This window comes from Rhamphochromis longiceps, linkage group LG9, assembly GCF_057381845.1.
Source record: "Rhamphochromis longiceps isolate RC_006_pf linkage group LG9, R_longiceps_female_GT1.1, whole genome shotgun sequence".
Classification (NCBI taxonomy): domain Eukaryota; kingdom Metazoa; phylum Chordata; class Actinopteri; order Cichliformes; family Cichlidae; genus Rhamphochromis; species Rhamphochromis longiceps.
Genome location: NC_140565.1, coordinates 14772507 through 14790418, shown reverse-complemented (window position 1 = coordinate 14790418; position 17912 = coordinate 14772507). Strand labels below are relative to the sequence as shown.

General features: G+C 42.4%; 2 protein-coding genes across 2 annotated transcripts; both read left to right on the top strand.

The window, feature by feature from the left end:
• The first annotated feature begins 701 nt into the window (after positions 1 to 701).
• Positions 702 to 16164, top strand: rec8b (REC8 meiotic recombination protein b). Its single transcript, XM_085418421.1, has 18 exons — positions 702 to 828; positions 938 to 1006; positions 1202 to 1344; positions 2467 to 2542; positions 2982 to 3099; positions 6513 to 6579; positions 6687 to 6754; positions 7465 to 7546; positions 8337 to 8394; positions 8573 to 8768; positions 9125 to 9259; positions 10146 to 10221; positions 10581 to 10759; positions 11013 to 11052; positions 11141 to 11216; positions 11313 to 11414; positions 14286 to 14392; positions 14577 to 16164. The coding sequence occupies exons 1-18, from the start codon at positions 773 to 775 to the stop codon at positions 14666 to 14668; spliced, it is 1740 nt and encodes a 579-aa protein (XP_085274547.1). The 5' UTR covers positions 702 to 772; the 3' UTR covers positions 14669 to 16164.
• Positions 16165 to 16301: 137 nt separating this feature from the next.
• LOC146662045 (uncharacterized) lies at positions 16302 to 17843 on the top strand. The gene is made up of 4 exons (XM_085418420.1): positions 16302 to 16754; positions 16844 to 16943; positions 17044 to 17173; positions 17674 to 17843. The coding sequence occupies exons 1-4, from the start codon at positions 16627 to 16629 to the stop codon at positions 17769 to 17771; spliced, it is 456 nt and encodes a 151-aa protein (XP_085274546.1). The 5' UTR covers positions 16302 to 16626; the 3' UTR covers positions 17772 to 17843.
• The last annotated feature ends 69 nt before the right edge of the window (positions 17844 to 17912 follow it).

Below are 17912 nucleotides of genomic sequence, written 5' to 3'. Positions count from 1 at the left end.
TATTGTTTAGTAACTATGAAAACTTTATATAAAATGTTTTAATATTTTTTAAATACTAGCAAGTATACAGATAGGGAACATACAAATATACATGCATGTGCTACAGTGCTATTATACATTATGACACTTCATTCTGTGCTTGGTTGAACTGTTGTATAAAATGTTTGTATACCCCATATACCTGTTGGCACTCAGTGTGCCCTACACAGGGAACATACAAATGTGTGTGCTTCAGGCAATTATATTATGATTATAAAAAACACAAATATAGTCAGTTCAAATACTTTGCATTTTAAAGTTTTAGTGTTTGTAACTAGTATGGCTGTGAAATAAATAAAACAAAAATAAAAACAAAAAAATCCATTTGTTCACAAAGGGAGCAGAGTTATATAATATTACATTAAATGGGAACAAGTAAAACCTAAAGCCATATAGTACTTGAGTACTGCTATCAGTCTTAATCATCAGTTTTAGAGTAATTTGATGCCCTTTTTAATTGTAAGGCTCTATGTTAGTTTTTCTTTAAACGGGTAAAGTCTAACATAACTACTCATCTTACATTTATTTATGCAGCAATGGATTTATTTTTAGTACTTGAACGCATCATGGGTGTTTACTATCGTGTCCTGAATCTGAAACCGGATTGGTGGAGCATGTTTTGAGGCGGGAAACCGAGACTTAAATTTCGGCAAAGATTGGTGTTTTAATCTAGTTCCTAAACTTGGTCCTCTTTTCTTTAACTTCTTGCATTTTTATTGTCAGATAAGACGAAATGTTTTACTACCCCAATGTGCTCCAGCGACATTCTGGATGTTTTTCCACAATTTGGTGAGTCTACATGTTGCTTCAAAGCCATTAGCAAGAAGTCCTGATGGACATTACCTCCCGACTAGCTAACTGTTATGTCTAAATTTTGTAAATGTGTTTTGTTATTCAGGTTAGCAGCCACTAAAGGCATCAGGGTGACCCGCAGAGAGCTTCTGAGAGTCAATGTCAAGCGGACCTGGTATGAATGTGCACGTTTTTGTATAGCAAGCCTGATAAAATTGCTAAAGTAGATTAGCAAAGGTTTAGACTAGTTTAGGTTACTTAGTTCAAACTTAGCACTTCACTACATCTCCATTTGCCAGTAAATTGTGCAGCTAAGTTTTACTGTGCACATTTAGTCAAGATTCATCTGCCTCATTTTGAATGTTTACAGCGGGGAGATTTTGGACTATGTGACGGCACAGGTTCCTCCACCACAACCCAGCCTGCCCAGGCCTCGGTTCTCTCTGTACCTGTCCTCTCAGCTGCAGTACGGAGTGGTTGTAGTCTACCACAGGCAGTGTGGCTTCTTGCTTGGTGAGGAACAAACAGCAAGACAGCAGAAACAAGAGAAACTGAAATCGTGTGATCAGCCATGACATTCCTCTGCTTTCCCTACACACTATGCTGCAAGTTGAGTCACTGCAGTAGTTGTCAAATTTGAAAGTGTATACAAAACACTGAGGAGATGACTAACATGGATTAAAAAATAAATGGGAATCATTTCATGGTAGATTGCTTATATAGGATTAGCAAAAAAAAAGGGAGTTGGTTGGCAAAATGATTTTCAATTGAACCAAAAACCCCAACAAAAAACACTAACTCAAATAAACCAAAAGCAAAAACAGAGCAGCTTCATTATTTTTCATGATTGATGTTAACTGGGGGAAAAAGCCCAGCTTGTTTACTTTATGCAAGACACATCAGACAGATTGTGTTTGTCACCTTCTCTCTGTGTCATGAAAACTGTTTTGGTGCAAAAACCAAAACAATGCTATCATCCCAGCTCCCCCTGATAAGTGTGATTTAGAAGCCAATATGGAACTAATGAAAGCAACATCATCAAACACAGCGCAACAGTCTCGATTCATCAGGTCTCAAATTGCAGCCTGACGATGATATTGCATCCGACAGATTCGCAATCATGCTGCTGTCATGGTTGATGAAAACGGTGAAACATAATGCAGGATGATCAGCAGGAGGAGATGCCAAGAAAGCAGCCATTGTCTGCAGTGGCATTTAATTTCACCCACCAGTACAATAAAACCTCCAAGTGTGTGGGTATGATGTTTATATGGCATTATTAAGCAGGGCTTAGTGGAGTTTGGTATGGTCATTGTAAAATGGGACACAAACATCCTCCATGCTCATTTTTATTTTTCCAGACATCCATTTTTTTATATGCTTATTCAGTTGAAGGTCCTATGGGGCTGGAGGCAATCCTGGCTTTGGGGGAGAGGTTGGGTACATCCTGGACAGGTTGCCGGTACAGGCAACCTAAATACTCTTAGTACCTTTTATCAATGAGGATGTTGAATACACATGTTAGCTTGAAGTGACCTTTAGTACATTTGTCACTGTTAACTTAAATGTGATGCCTCTTCTTGCATCTCTGTTTTTTTTTGTACGAGTCGTGTGCATAATTTTTCTGTTTTCCAGAGGAGGTTCAACAAACCATAGACCGCCTGCTGCGCTGTAAAAGATGTGTGCCTATAGACATGGCTGAATCTGGCAGGTCTGTGTATGCACGCACAGTGTGCTAATCCACAGGGGAAGAAAGTTTTGTCTCTTGCGGCATCTGAAAAAAAATTAGCAGAACTGTCAGGAAGTTTTAGCTGTTTGGGGAAGTGTGAGCTCACAGGCTTGTTGTTGAATATTTATAAGATGACAAACAGATTGTTTGGAGTAATAAACAGTAAAATGGAGAATATGGTGTTTAAATTAGTGGACAAATGGCTCTCCTTCCCTTTAAATAGCTTCATCAATGTTTCATAAGCCACATTATGGAACAGCAGTAATGTTATGCACTTTGCTATTTATTAATCCATTTTGCGCGATATGAAGGAGCTCTAGTCTTATTCCAGTGATATTTTATATTATTAGAAACTGCAAATTCTAAAATGTGTGCAGTGTTTGAATATGTTGAGTAATAACATTGGTGTATCACACTGTAGGAATGCTTTGGATATACCTGACATCCTGTACATGATGGAGGAGGCAGAAGGAGCTCAGGATCCCTTCTTTGGTATCATGGAATCTCACCAGCTACCCAGCCCGTACAAATTACCCCAGGTACATACACCCACCATTATACACCAGTATTACCGTAATTGTCGGGCTATAAGCCGCTACTTTTTGCACAAGCTTTGAACCCTGCGGCTTTTAGTCAGGTGCGGCTTTTCTATGGATTGTCCATGAGCGGATTTGTTTTGTTTGTTCCGCTGTTGTACGGCACTACGTTGCCTGGCGGAAGGATCGAGGTTCAAGAGTGGTATGTTGGTCACATGTCCATCGGCCAGGCAACGTAGTGCCGTACGAAGTAGCGCGAAAAACAAACTTCAAAGTAGCGCTACGTGTTCAGCTGGAGGCGTGGATGATGAGCGGTGATAAACTTGCGAAAAGCAAGTTATGCCCAACTCCACCATTGGATTCTGACAGCGTGGAAAAGTGTGAAAACATCCACGATCACCAACGGATTTCGAAGGGCTGGACTGCTGCATGATGGAGAGGACACCGCCACGGCCCTTCTGAGGGTGTTCGACTCTGACACTGACAACGAGGATTTCTTTGGTTTTGAAAGTGACAACGAAGGAGAGAAGCGGAGAGTGGATGACGAAGCCATCCTGAACCTGTTCGTTTCCGACACTGGAGGAGAGGACTTTGGTGGTTTTAGTGCGCAGGAAGAAGAGAAAGATGGTGGTGAATGACTGACTTTTCTTCTTGATAAAGCCGTGTCACTGCACCTGAGCCTAAAAGGTAGTCCGAATCTATTTTTCTGGTGTGCTGTAGGTTATTATGTACTACATTTGTTACTCATTTATGAAGCACAGTACATGTTTTGTACTTGTAATTACCGGTACTTGTACATGTACCCTAAAAAGTTATGCAAATATGTACTCATAACTTGTTTTTCAAAATATTAATAAAAGTGATGTCTCCAAACAGCCGACAGCCGGTTGGGAACCGCATCTGTAACCGGAAGGTCGCTGGTTCGATCCCCGGGCTCTCTGTCCTGGTCATTGTGTCCTTGGGCAAGACACTTTACCCTACCTCCTACTGGTGTTGGCCAGAGGGGCCGATGGCGCGATATGGCAGCCTCGCTTCTGTCAGTCTGCCCCAGGGCAGCTGTGGCTACAACTGTAGCTGCCTCCACCAGTGTGTGAATGTGAGAGTGAATGAATAGTGGCATTGTAAAGCGCTTTGGGTGCCTTGAAAAGCGCTATATAAATCCAATCCAAACAGCCGTCTCTTTCCTGACAATTCGCTTTGTGCATATTCTCTTACATATGATAAGTCAACATTGAAACACCTGCGGCTTTTAGTCAGGTGCGGCTAATGTATGTACAAAACAGGATTTTCCCCTGATTTTAGCTTGTGCGGCTAATATTCAGGTGCGCTCTGTAGTCCGGGAAATACGGTATATATGCATGCCTCTGTAATATGTCAGGTAAGCTACAGAGGGACTGCAGTCAGTGTTGAAGGTCACGCTCTGTAAGCATGCAGGTGAGAGGCAGCAGTAGCTGCTACTATTACAATAATGATTAGATTTACCATGAATCATAATAATAGAAGCTTGCAGGATTTCACACATGCAGGCGAACTCCTGTTTCCAAAAAAAATCTTCTTGTAAAGATCAGTTCAGTGTTGAGCTTCATATGCAAGACTATTTGTGACATTTAGTCCTTATCCTAACACACAGACAAACATCTGATGTCCTGAAATTGTGACTGGCCATATAAATGCAGAACTTACTGTTATTTCACACAATTTGGTTTGTTTGTTACCACAAATTACACATGCACCATTTACTTGGATTATTGTTTTATGGTAATGTTTACAAATGGGCTTTGATCAGTGTTTTTTGATCAACGGTTATGACAATTAGCATATTAATGATCAAGGAGCTGACCTCGCAGCCCATTGTTCATTCAGTGGGCTGGTTTCAGTTATTGTGCAAATGTACTGTTTATAAGGTTGGGGAAACCTCCAGTCAGCTGAGACTGAAGAAGTCACTTGGATGAGTGACGAAACGTTTCTCGCACTAAAAAAACGCCACGTCCAGGTGAACAGAATCAACCTTTTGGGGTTTACAAACCTAATTCCAAAGAAGTTGGGTTTGAAATAAACTGGGGGGGAAATGCAGTGATTTACAAATCTCATAAAACCACATTTTATTCACAATAGATCACAGAAAACATATCAAATGTTTAAACTAAGAGATTTTATTATTTCGTGAAGGATAACACCTCATTTTGAATTTTTACGGCAGCGACATGTCTCAGAGAAGTTGGCATGGGGCAACAAAAGGCTGGAAAAGCACTGAGTAAGTAAGAGGTACAATAAAGAAACCGCTGGAGGAACATTTTGCAATTAAGAAGTTGCCTAGTGAGCAATGTGACTGGGTATAAAAAATGCATCTTAAAGAGGTTTCTGCAGAACAACTTCAGAAAAAAAACTTTTCACCATATATTTCATCATCTACAGTACATAATCATAATACTCAAAAGATTAAGAGATCCTGGAGAAATCTGTGTGTGCAAGGGTCAAAATTAGTATGGGATGCCCATGAGATGATCTTCAGAGCCTCAGGTCTCACTGCATTAAAACAGGCACGTCTGTGAGCACAATTCACCATGCCCCTCTAAAATGCAGGTTAAAGTTCTTATCGTGACAAGAAGAAGCCCCACATGAACGTGACCCTGCGCTTCTCTTGGCCAAAGCTCATTTAAAATGAAATTATTCTGTTATAGATGCCCTATAGTTCAGATTAAAGAGAAGAGGAATCATCTGGGTTGTTATCAACACTCGGTTCAAAAGCCATCTTTGATGGCATTAGTGCCTATAGTATTGGCACCTTGCACACCTGTAAAGACACCATCAGTGTTGAAGGGTGTAAACAGGTTTTAGAGCAAATGGAAACATTTGGCACATCAGGAGAAATACGACAGAAGACCCCGGACTGTCAGGACTGTATTCCTCTCCAAAAAGTCCAGCAGCTGCTCTCCTCAGCTACCAGATGTTTACAGACTGTTAAAAGATGAGGGGATGATACACAGCGCTAAACGTGGCCCTGTAACAACTTTTTTGAAACATGTTGCTGCCATGAAATGATTTTTTTCCTGAATTGTTGCATTCTCTCATTTTAAACATTTGGTATATTACTATATTACTGCTACTGTGAATAAAATATGGGTTTGTGAGATTTGCAAGTCATTGCATTCTGGTTTTATTTACACCCCGAGTCGTGTGGCAGTGGGGTTGTGCACTATATTTCTCCCTGCTTACAATACTTCATAGTGTTGAGTCAGTTAAATCACAGTGAATAACTCCTTGCTGAGTGTGGTTGATGTAAATCTGGCAGACCTGGACTTGAACTTTGTCCTCATAATCTGTAATGAGTAGAATGAGTCAATGTTATATGGATTTAAAGGATTGCTGCACTGCATCATAAGTGTTTGTTACGTGTTTGTGATGTGCGCTTCCAGGCGGGGTTTGTGATTGAAGATGTTGGTTCACAGCACTCCCTGGTGCTCAGTCCCCACACCACACGAGGTGAGATGAAAACTCTGGCATTTTAAAAAGCTGTAGCTGCTCCCCATTTGAATCTCAGCTACTCTCACATCCTTGTGCTCCTAATTCCTCCTGCAATGTTAAACCAGGTTTCAGGTCACCTCCAGCTGCCATCACTCTAACTGAGAAGGAGCACTTCATCATCACCACTGCTGAGGTAAACTCTCTGTCATAGTGCGAGGACAAGAAACACCCCAGTCATCATTTTTAGTTACAGCAGGCGTCCTGGTGAATCACTGAGCCAGGATGTGGACCGTGTGCCCACAACATCTCCAGTTAACATCTTTGTCACAAGCTAGAAGCCTGCTTCCTGTGTGCCTCATGCTTTGTGACGAGGGAGCAGCATCAAAGGCAGAAGATGTAGTACACTGTCACATGCTCTTGTGAGAAAGATGTTTACTGTTAAACAAGGCCAGATATTTATAAGAACTCTTATTTTGAAGTTCTCAAACCAATCCAGTGTGTATAAGATAAAGTGAGGTGAGTGTTGTGAGGAAATGTGGATCAAAATGACAGACAGAGAAAAGAAGGCAGAGGGATGTGTTTCCCTACTGTAAGTCGAGCAGGACCATCACACAGTATTAGCCTCCTCGCTCTGTCACTTAGAGACTGCCGATGGCCCTCATGAACCGCATCAGCTGATGATATCCATTTTGGCTTGTTGAGATCGGGCTTAATTACATCAGCCTGTGTGCACAGTTTGCTCACAGAGACATGCTGCTCACATCCCTGTTGCACTGTCAGTCTCATGAGTTTAGTTTTGCTATGCAGGCAGAAACATGGTAATATCTGTACTCTCAGCTCTGTTGCTGCTGCTGTATTTTTATTTCTGTCTTTCATTCACGCGTCTTACATTTTCTGTGTCAGGATTTCGAGGGAGCTGATCTTCCTGAAGCTACAGCCAGAGAGATTGACTTGTTGATGGACCAAGCTGACCAGTTCCATAAAGGTGTTTCTGTCAGACTCATTGATTGTCCTCTGTGATAAGCACTGTGCACATATAACAGGGTTTTATGTGTTTAGCCTGACATCATGTTTTAGCTTTGCAGAAATTCTTATCAGCTCTGCAACACGTCCCTCTCTTGCACAGGGTATTTTCTCTGCCTAGAGGAAATTTTTGGCACTGTCTTCTAAGAGGTTTTAGGAGTGGCAAAGACAGGTCACCCTCATTTGAAGCTAGCTTCATTAATTCCAAGCCTTGAAGACGTTTTTGTTTATGAAATCCTGAGAAATAACAGGAAAAGGCATCGATTTCTGCCAAAACCGGAACTTATTTACTTTACTGTAAGCATGTGGTCACCTACAACAAGACCCCATTCTGAGTCAGGAGAAAGCCTGTTGTAATGTGACTGCCCCCATCAGCCGGGTCAAATTCTTTGTGCCACGGCTATAATTGGAAAAAGAGCCGCTCTGACCCCATGAGTGCTTTTGCTACCAGAAAGAAAACATTTATTTTCTGGAAACTGGTTGGTTTCATTGGAGAGCAGAGAGGCAGAAACTTTAGATCGCCTCTTCTGCTCTGACAAAAATTATAAAAGACAGGACAACATGTGAGTAGCTTGTATTTAGTTCCAATTTTCTCTGTTAAAACATGAGTGAGAGAGTAGAAAAGGATTTTTTAGGGTCTTATTAGAATAGATTTAAGCCACTTGATTCATTAGTTTGGGTCATTTGGTGAAAACTGTTAGTTTGTATGTGTCTTGTTTCTCTGAGCGTTGTTTACAACACGTGTTAAACAGATGCAGAGGAGCAGACAGAGGAGAGCAGCTGGAAAGGAGCCATGTCTTCTGCTGATCAGTGAGTCCTGGTTAGAAACAAAAGTGACAAACATGGTTTGTGTTTCCACTGGCTGTTACGGCCCGTGCACAGAAAATAGACCGCAGACTTACAGGAATATTTATGTGTGTCTCAAAGGTGTGATAACAGTTTTCGTCTCATGAACATTTTCAGTGTGGTGCTACGTGTGTGTTTCCAGGCTGGAGGAGGAGGTGGTGTTGGGGACAGACCGGGACAGTGTGTGGCTGCTGGACGAGGAGACAGGTCAGCCTATGGCAGTTCCTTTGGCAACCATTGCCCTAGAGATGACCCCTGTACAAGTTGCCATGCCATCTCCACCCTCTGGGGCATCTGGGAGAGAGGGGGACCGAACGACAGAAAGGCCCTGTGATGAGGTGGGATAAGGAGGACTGCTCACTTTTACTGTTTTGTGAGAAAGTAAAAGATTTCCGGTGTGTCTGTGTGGGATGTATCTGAAAGGCTCTGGATTTTGTTGATGGAAAAACAGCTATTAAAGCTATGTTTTATTTTTAGGCTATTGAACGATGATTGTGTAGGAAACACTGTGATGACAGCTTGTTTTTATGACACCCGTAGCCCAGTGACTCACGAGCAGTTTGTTTTGTTTTAGAAACAAATAATAGAAAGCATGTGCGGGTGTGTCAACATGGAGCTGCATATTTTCCAGTATGCGTACTCTGGACTGTTAAGTCATTGCACTGTAAACGTATGATTGTTGCTGTGCCACCAGGTGGCTGCTCCTCCTCTAAGGAAGCGCGGTGGAAGACGCAGGCGTCAGCTGGTCTTTGCAGACCCTCAGGTCCAGATATCTGAAAGAGTGATGGAGGAGCAGATCGGGAACCCGAGGGCCGAGACGCTCAGACTGGTAGTTAGAATAAGATGACATCACTGAACTTTTAAAGATTTATCTGAATGAATTCAGTCTAAATATTTCAGATTTTGAATGACAGTTTGCATCACATAACTGCTGGAGTTATGTACACATTTAACAGCTTCTTTTCTTCTCAGACACATGTAGACTTTTTCCATGAGTCTCTACTCGACTTGACTCAATCCATTTTTTAGGGCTTTCCATTAGGCTTTTTGTTACCTCCTGTCGGATTTCAGGTGATCCGAGGCAATCCGAAAATATGTCGTCAACAGACTGCATGCCAACAGTTGGCCAGTCATTGGCGTCACGAGAGCTACACAAAAAACAGTGCGGTCCCTGAGTCTGAAAAAGCCATACACTGAACAGCAGGTAGATGATCATCATCCGCTGTTATTGTGTTTGTGTCACATGCAAATCACATCACGGGACTTTTGTCCGCGTTACTATAACGACCCACACGTAGCAAAGTGGTACTCGATTGTAGTGGAAAACAACCAAAATGGAGTTGAGCTGAGCAGAGTAGGTATTAATGGAAAAGAGGCAATAGACACAAAGACTCCATACTAAAATCCGTCTTCACTGGATGTTCCTGGTTCAGTTGACGGGGATCAGTGGTTGACTGACCGATTTTCAGTCTCTGCTGTTCTGTAATCAAAGTCTTGCCATCAAAGTGTCTATTCACCAGGGTGTCTGTTAATTAAACTCCTGCTCTCCACTTCTATTCCTTCTCTTCCCACTGGAATAGTGCTTATTGATTTCATTGCCTTCCTTCTTTGTTGCTCCCTTCCTGCCATGTTTAAATTCCTGTGATATGCTGAGATTGGTTTCCCTCCCTCGCTGCACCAGAACCTTCACTCTAAAATCTTGTTTTTTCTCTCAGTCAGACGTGTTGCTGGACTTCCTGTCTGTGACCACGCGTGCCACTCCTACTCAGCTCTTCAGCGCCCCCTGTGGATGTAAGTACCAGGAGCTACACAGTTACTGTTGACTGAATACGAACCATTATTTCTAAGCCTTTTATTCTCAGGTAATGAAAGCACAGACGGATTGAGCAGTATAAAATCCCTTAGAGAGAATCCTTGTACATCATGTAAGGAAGCCTAATAAATAAAGAGAAATGCTGCAACTTGTCTGTTCGCCACATAAATGTTGTGCATGTTTCTAATCAGCTTCAGCCTCACTGGGCCTCTGCATGCTAATAGGTGGGACTAATCTCCAACACAGTCATCAGCTATAGTGAAAAAAAACTATAGCTGTAGAGAAAAAAAACAAACTGTCGGCATAGCACCCTGTCTGCCTTTTGCCCTATCTACAGCCCTCCTTCACTCTGACCTCCAGACGCTATGGAAACAGCAGGCCTCACTCGCCGTCCTGCCCAAACAAGAAAAAGAGAAAGGGGAGGAGGAAGAAGAGGAGGAGGGGAGATTGGGGTCAGAGCAAGAGAGAGAGATAATGAGGGCAGAGAGGAAGAGAAGGGACTCATCCATGAAGGAGGTGGGTCTGCGTACATTTAACCATCGACGAGGAGGATTTTGATATAAAGTAGTGGTAATCTTACCAAACTCCAGTGTAATGCCATCCTGAATTCTGAGAGGGTGTTTGTGGAGCCAGAGTTGTAATAATAAGGCTTATCTGGTATCCAGCTAGCCCGCAGTGGTAGCCTGCCAGCTCAGTGTGTTCAGCTCATTGGTGAAATAAATCAGATTATAAACCTCATTTCTATTTCTTTACTCTCTCTCTTTCTCAGATACCCAGTGATTTAAGACTGCAAAGCACAGAGGGCTCATGTAAGAAGAACTCTCATCTTTGACACAGACTACTTAGATTTTTTTAAGAGCACAAAGCCACTCACTGCGTGTTTGTGTGTGTCAGCAGCTGTGTCAGATATGATGCTGGACATGTCCAAAGAAGATCGATCAGTAAGCGATGCCGTTACTTCCATCAGCAGATGGTAAGTCTCAGATGGATAGAAAGATGGACAGCTCGGTGCATAAGAAACAGATCACTGTGTGTTTGTGTTTATGTGTTTGTGTGTGTGTGTCTGCAGGTCTCTGCAGGAGGAAGTCCAACAACCAATGGAGCCCATAGCAGAAGAAAGGATTGAGATGCCCGAGGCTCAGACTAACGCAGACAGCAGGGACATGCTGAGGTGCTCTAAACATAAGCTAGCAAACACGCACAAACACACTCACACTGACACACAAACATACTTTGTAACTCCAAGAAATGCATGAAAGACATTTGCAGCTGTGTCAAACTCAGTCTCACTGATGCCCACTGTTTGAAATGAGAGTTACATTGTGGACCAGACCTATAGATGTTATTGACGTGCCTGTCTTTACAATCTGGTCCACGTGAATCCTGAACTATATGTTGTCATTATGGCGCCCACACCGCCAACTCCTAACAACCTGCTCATCAGCCTGAGTGTGACAGTTGCTTGTAGCACGAATTTGATTAAACAACATCAGTCCTTATGTAAAAGCAAAGTGGGAACAAAGTGCTTATTTGTAAGTCTTAACATGTTAGTGGCTGTGTGGGAAATATAAGGGGAAAAACGCCTCTGATCAGGTGGTTTGCATATATAGCACAAGCCAGGCAGCTCATATGAAAGTGGGCGCACAAGGAAAGGTTTTGAATTGTAAATTAAGTTTGCAGTTTGTCTGGAAGTCCTCATCTAAATGGTCTACCTGACACTGCTTGCCTCTTATCAGCTCCGAGGGTTTCTTTCTCGTATATTCAGTATATCAATAGAAATGATATTCCCTGAAAACAGAGATCGTCTCTTGCTGATTACATGCGCAGGCCTCTCTGTACTCTTTATAAAACAGCAAACATCTTTTGAAATTGTCCACCTCTGCTTGCTTTGTCCCACTCTGTGTCGGGCCGCTTTTATGCTCGCCGTGACGCTTGTGTGCCGGGTGTTGTGGGATAATTTTTACATCTCATCCTGTGTCGTGAGACATGATCTTTGTGACACATCGGCCGGTCGCGCAAGACCCGAGTGTACGATCGTGCCCGTTTTTATGATTATTTTAATAATAGTTCTGCACAGTAGCTCAGAGACGCACAAACACACAGGGGGAGATGTTGCAACTGTTTAGAAGAATAACGCAGTGGCTTCTTGCACCTTAACAGTGGGGAATAAAGACGAGCGAAGCGACCACTGCAGAGGGTGTAGTGGCACCTTTAGCTCATCAGCTTTAAGGTGTCATGGAGGTGTGCCCACACAGCCCCGACTGCAGGAGTTTGACACGTGTTGCAACATAGGTAAACATGTAAGAGTCACTGTGATAATACAGGATGCTGAAGGATCTTTCTTTACTTTTTAATCCTTTCTGGCTCCTGAGTGCAGGCTCTTTGTTAATGCTGCCCAGCCTCCACATGCGCGTTAGTGCTCTAATATCCACTCGTGTTGAGATCTGAAGAGTCCACACTCTGCTCTGTTGCCAGAATCGCCCCAAGGTGATTAGTTTTTGTGGCACGACATGCTACTCTGCTCTTTGTATTTGAAGGTAGGCTGTGGCAGACTTTTAAAGGTGAACCATTAATGGCTACAGTTTGAAAACTAGGACAACTAGTCTATTTATTCAGAGTTTCAGCTGTGTTGGTTGAATTGCATGAAGAGAAACACAGTGACTTTCCTTTCCTAACACAGGCCAAAACAACGCTTAACAACACTCGTAATCTTTATCCAGTGTGTGCCAACAAACAGCATCTGAGACATTTTCACATCCTTGCTTATGTGACAGTGTTGGGGTCACTCGTCTTTTGATGCACACTTGTCTTCAGTGTTTTCAGGGATGTTACACTGAGCTGTCATCTACACACTGGGAGTCTCCCTGTTGGTTTGATCTGGTTTAAAACTCTAATTTTTATTCAGTTCATGCGTCAGACAGTGAAACTGTTGATCACAGTGCATCTATAATTATATTCATGTCCGGTAACATGTATAATTGCATATACACTTTTTGCCTCCAGCATAACAGGTTGACCTGCTTTCTAAGTTGTTGGACATTTGCTTTGAAATTCTAAACCGAAAGGAAGCAGCAGACCTGAGGGATGAGTCTGACACGTATCCCTGACTGATTTTGTTTAAATGTCAAATACTGTGAAAAAGTATTTGCTCCCTTCATGATTTCAGTTTTTGTAAATTTTCACATTTCAGATTTTAATATCTGACAAAAACAACCCAAGTAAATACAAAATGCAGTTTGGTGAAATTATGATTTTATTTATTAAATGAATAACTATCCAAAACGACATATCCCTTGTGTAAAAATGAAATAACCGCCTAAGCTTAACAACTGGCTGCACCACCCTTGGCAGCAAGAACTACAATCAGACATGATTGATAACTGATAGTGAGTCATTCACATCACTGTCGAGGAATTTTGGCCCACTCTTCTTTTCAGAATTGTTTTATTGGAGTGTTTTCCCAAAAGTCTCTGGGAACATCAAGATGCTTTTTAACAGATGTGAGTTGAGCCTTTGTGTTCTGTTTGCTCAGCAGTGGTTTTCTCCTTGGGTGCCATTTTTGCCCAGTCTCTTTCTTGTCATTGAATCATGAACTCTGACCTCAACAGAGACAAATGAGGCCTTGTCACTTTTGCGACCTCCTGGATGAATCATTGCTGTGCTCTTGAAGTAATTTTTGTAGACTGGCCACTCGTGGGATGATTCACTACTGGTACAGTTTTTCTCCATGTGTGGATAATGGCTCTCACTTTGGATCACTGGAGTTCCCAGACTTTAGAACTGGCTTTGTAACCTTTTCCAGACTGACTGATGCCAGTGACTTTTTTTCTTAGCTCTTTCTTTAGATTGTGGCATGATGTGCTTTTAGCCTACTTTACCTTGTTAGACGTGTTGGTTTAAGGGATTTCTCACATTTTTACACAGAACATGGATGGTTTGGGTAACTTGGTTTCTTAATAAATGAAATCATTGTTTAAAAAAACGTAATCTGTACTTCCTCGAGATATTTAAAAACAAAACAAAACATACGTTTCTTTTCCAGCTGGATCACCTTCAGCCTGCAGAGGTTTGGTGAAGTCATCTTTGACTCTCTGCTGCCCCCTGAGGCCAATCGCTCCACTGCAACTGACACATTCTACAAACTGCTGGGTATGGGAAAGACAGAAATGGATTTTATTGATTTTTAGAGCTTTGAAGAATGAGGTGGATTGATGTGTCATTAAAGCTGACCTTTCACAAACTTCCCTGCATTGTACAGTAACAAAGGCTGTCAAAGAGTGCGGTCTCTGTAACATGTTTAATGGCCCTATTCTGTGACGCTTCCTTCCAACAGAGCTCCTGTCTGCTGGACAGGTGACCGTACATCAAGCTGAGCCCTACAGCAGCATCACCATAAGCTCTGCTAAGCTGACAATGGCTGCCTGAACACACCTACAGCATCCAGCTAAAACCTAGTAGAGATTCAGCTCATCTGAACACATTGTTAAATCCAGTTTTTAATCAATAGCATATGAAGATTATTAAATGAATTACTTTTAATTAAACATGACCCTTTTTAAAAAAAAACAAACAAACAAAAAACCATCAGCGTTTCATGTTTTTATGCTTGGAAATTCAGTATTTTTAAGGATATTTTTAAAAATGTTATCCTACTCATGTGGTTCAGATTTATTGCTTGTATGGTTATATTTTCAGGTGTTTAAACAGAGTGTCGCAGTTTGGACTGAGTGTTGTATTATTATAGCTTTTTTCTTTTGTTTTATATTGTTATTTTCTCTGTTAAAAATATTAAAGGATAAAAATTAACTCCACTTTTATACAGTTTGTATTTGCTGTGTTAAATTTTAGCTCTTTAAAGACTAAAATCTTTAATAAAATGTTACTTATTCTTTGCATCTCAAAGGACTGGACTTCTCTTCATTGTCATACGATGACTGAGCCTCTTAGAAAAAGCCTACACATCAGTCTCTCTCTTTCAGATTCTGCACATGCTGTAGAAACATGCTGCATATAGAAATTAATGAAATGTGAAATGTTACAGAGGCTTTATCTCCTGCCTGTGACGGGACCAGATGGTGCCTCGCTGGCAGAAAAACTCCTCTGTGACCTCATGGCTCAATAGCGATATGAGCGCTTGCTTGTCAAATACCTCGATGAGGCCAAGAAGCCCGAGCTGAGGTCAGGGCAGAAATCCTCATTCACATCAGCACACTGGAATGGGAATTTTGTTGCTATGCATTCAGGTGGTGACATCGTGCCAAGAAGTGTCCGTTGTACATAATGTTTGGTACAAGAATAGCCAGCTGACTGCTACGTTTTCCACTGTGTACAAAAACATTTATGGTGCAATAGTTTGCTCAACATTCGTTTTGATAGTTTGTCACTGTGGCCATTAACAGTGGAGATTCCCTGTCTAACGTCCCTGCAGCATCAAAGGAACTGACGAAAGTTTGCACAAAGGAAAGTGAAAAGCTGAAGATAAGTGTACAGGACAGCGCACAGTGTGCCCGGTGTGATGCTACACGTCATGTGTTTGTGTCCTACAGCAGCAGGATTGAAACTTTGAAAGTTGGAATGCATTTTTTTCTTTACAGCGGAAAATGTGACGCTGTGATGTGAAAGACTGCTGTCTCACCTCAGCTCTCAGAGAAATGAGACAGAGGGCACACGGGGAAGCCTGACGATGATAAGTGGAGGACTAGATATGGTGGATGGATTATCTCATTAAGCAGTCATGAATGTGTTGTTGACATTGAACCTGAAGTGACCTTGTCGCTTTTTCACTTCCTTTCTTGTCACAGAGTTCACTAATTTAGCCTGAAATCACCAATCAGTTAAAAAGATTAAATGTGTAACGCACTGCACAAAGATGAGGTCGCGTTCTACCTGATTTAAAAGCAGAAGCTGGTCTGCTCATACACCTGGCCCTAAAAACACCAACATCCGTCCATCACTCTTGTGACAGTCTAATGAACCTAACATCTGAGTGACACATAACACACATTCACACTGGCTGCATATATCAGCCCGGGGGGCAGAGCAGAACGCTGTATGAATCAGACGCGCTCACATATTCAGGCTTTCCAGAGGCGTTTACCATCAGAAGAAGCAGAACACTGAATCATCAGCACCCCGCAGAAGAACACAGCAAGCAACAGCTCTAACAATAAAGACGTGCTGGAGCCAAAAGGTGCAGATAGCAAGTTTTAAAAGATAACGCACAGGATCAAAGGGGGAGAGGGTAAAAACCCACTGCCTCCTGAAATACAGATCAGCAAGTCAAGCTGGCAGCAGACGACACAAAACGCTCTCTGGAGGAGGCGGCAACTGTGGAGCAGGCTAACCGACCGGCAGAAAGGAAGCTCCCGGGGTCCCACAACAAAATGTTGCGCGTCATAGTGGAGCGGGATATCCCCATGTCGGTGACACTGCCCATCGAGGTGCAGGCCGACCTGGCAAACCAGCCCTTCCCTTTTCTGGACACCACACTTGCTGATCTGGGCATCCAAGAGTGAGTCTCACTCCATGTGAGGAAGTGTTTTTATTTTGTTTTTAAAGAAGCAATCTAATGAATATTTATTAATGTGTGTGTATATTCAGGTCAGAGGTGAAGGAGAGGGTGGTTTGGGTTGACACCAAGAAGACCCAGGTGAAAAACAAAGCAGGGAAGCTGAAGGAGAAAGAGATCACTATCCTAGAGGTACAGCTGTGAGATCCAATTGCAGGGATGTGGTGTGATGGCAGTCTGTGGAAATCAGGTGACAGTGAGAGCAACTTGATTTTCCTGTTCTGTCCTTCAGGTACGCGTGAAAGCCCAGAAGCCAGGAGACAAACAGCTCCAGGAGGTCCTGTACAGCACCGAGGCCCACACTGACCGCTCCTTCTGCCGCACTGGAATGGATATCCTGCCCTGGAAACAGACGTGTGCAGGTCTGGAAGCAGTTTAAATCTCACACTTTTGATATGTGAGGCTCATAATCTCACTTCTGCTGCCGTTCAAGTTGGCTCGGGGTTTCTTGATTCAGATTTTTCTTTGCTGTGTCACTGTTAGCCAATATCTACATTGCCATGCCCCCCAAAAAAGCCACTCTCCCTGCAGTGCACAGCGACCTCTCAGATAACGGGTGACTTGTCAGACTCATGTGGATCACAGTGGTGTGCCACAGCCTGAGGCAATGACAAAAAAATCGTACCAAACATTACGTCAGCGTCCACATAAAACCTGACTTCTCAGCACTGTCAGGAATCAGGTCCACTTTTCAAAATGACAATTATTCATTTACTCTTGTAGGAGCAGAATTAAATGCAGAATTAAAAGCCCTCAGAGCCTCTGACGATATGTGGAATTTATGTCTCAGACATGAGTTTTCCAGTTAAAATGCCACATGGGCTCACAAAGATTCTTCTGTGTGCTTCTGTGTTTGCATCAGGGGAAAATGGACTGACACCCGTGCAGATGACTATGGCGCTGGACACTGAAAACAAGCTGCCGGGCTTTACTCAGGCTCAGGGACGACGGGAGATCTGAGGAGCAACACAATGAGTACAACTGAAATTGAACAAACTTAACATCTGATTACCTTTTTTTGTAAGAAAGTTTTAACATGAATGCTCCAACGGTCCACAGCAAAGCTTATTATGACAAGACTGGTTTTATTTAGTGATAAAT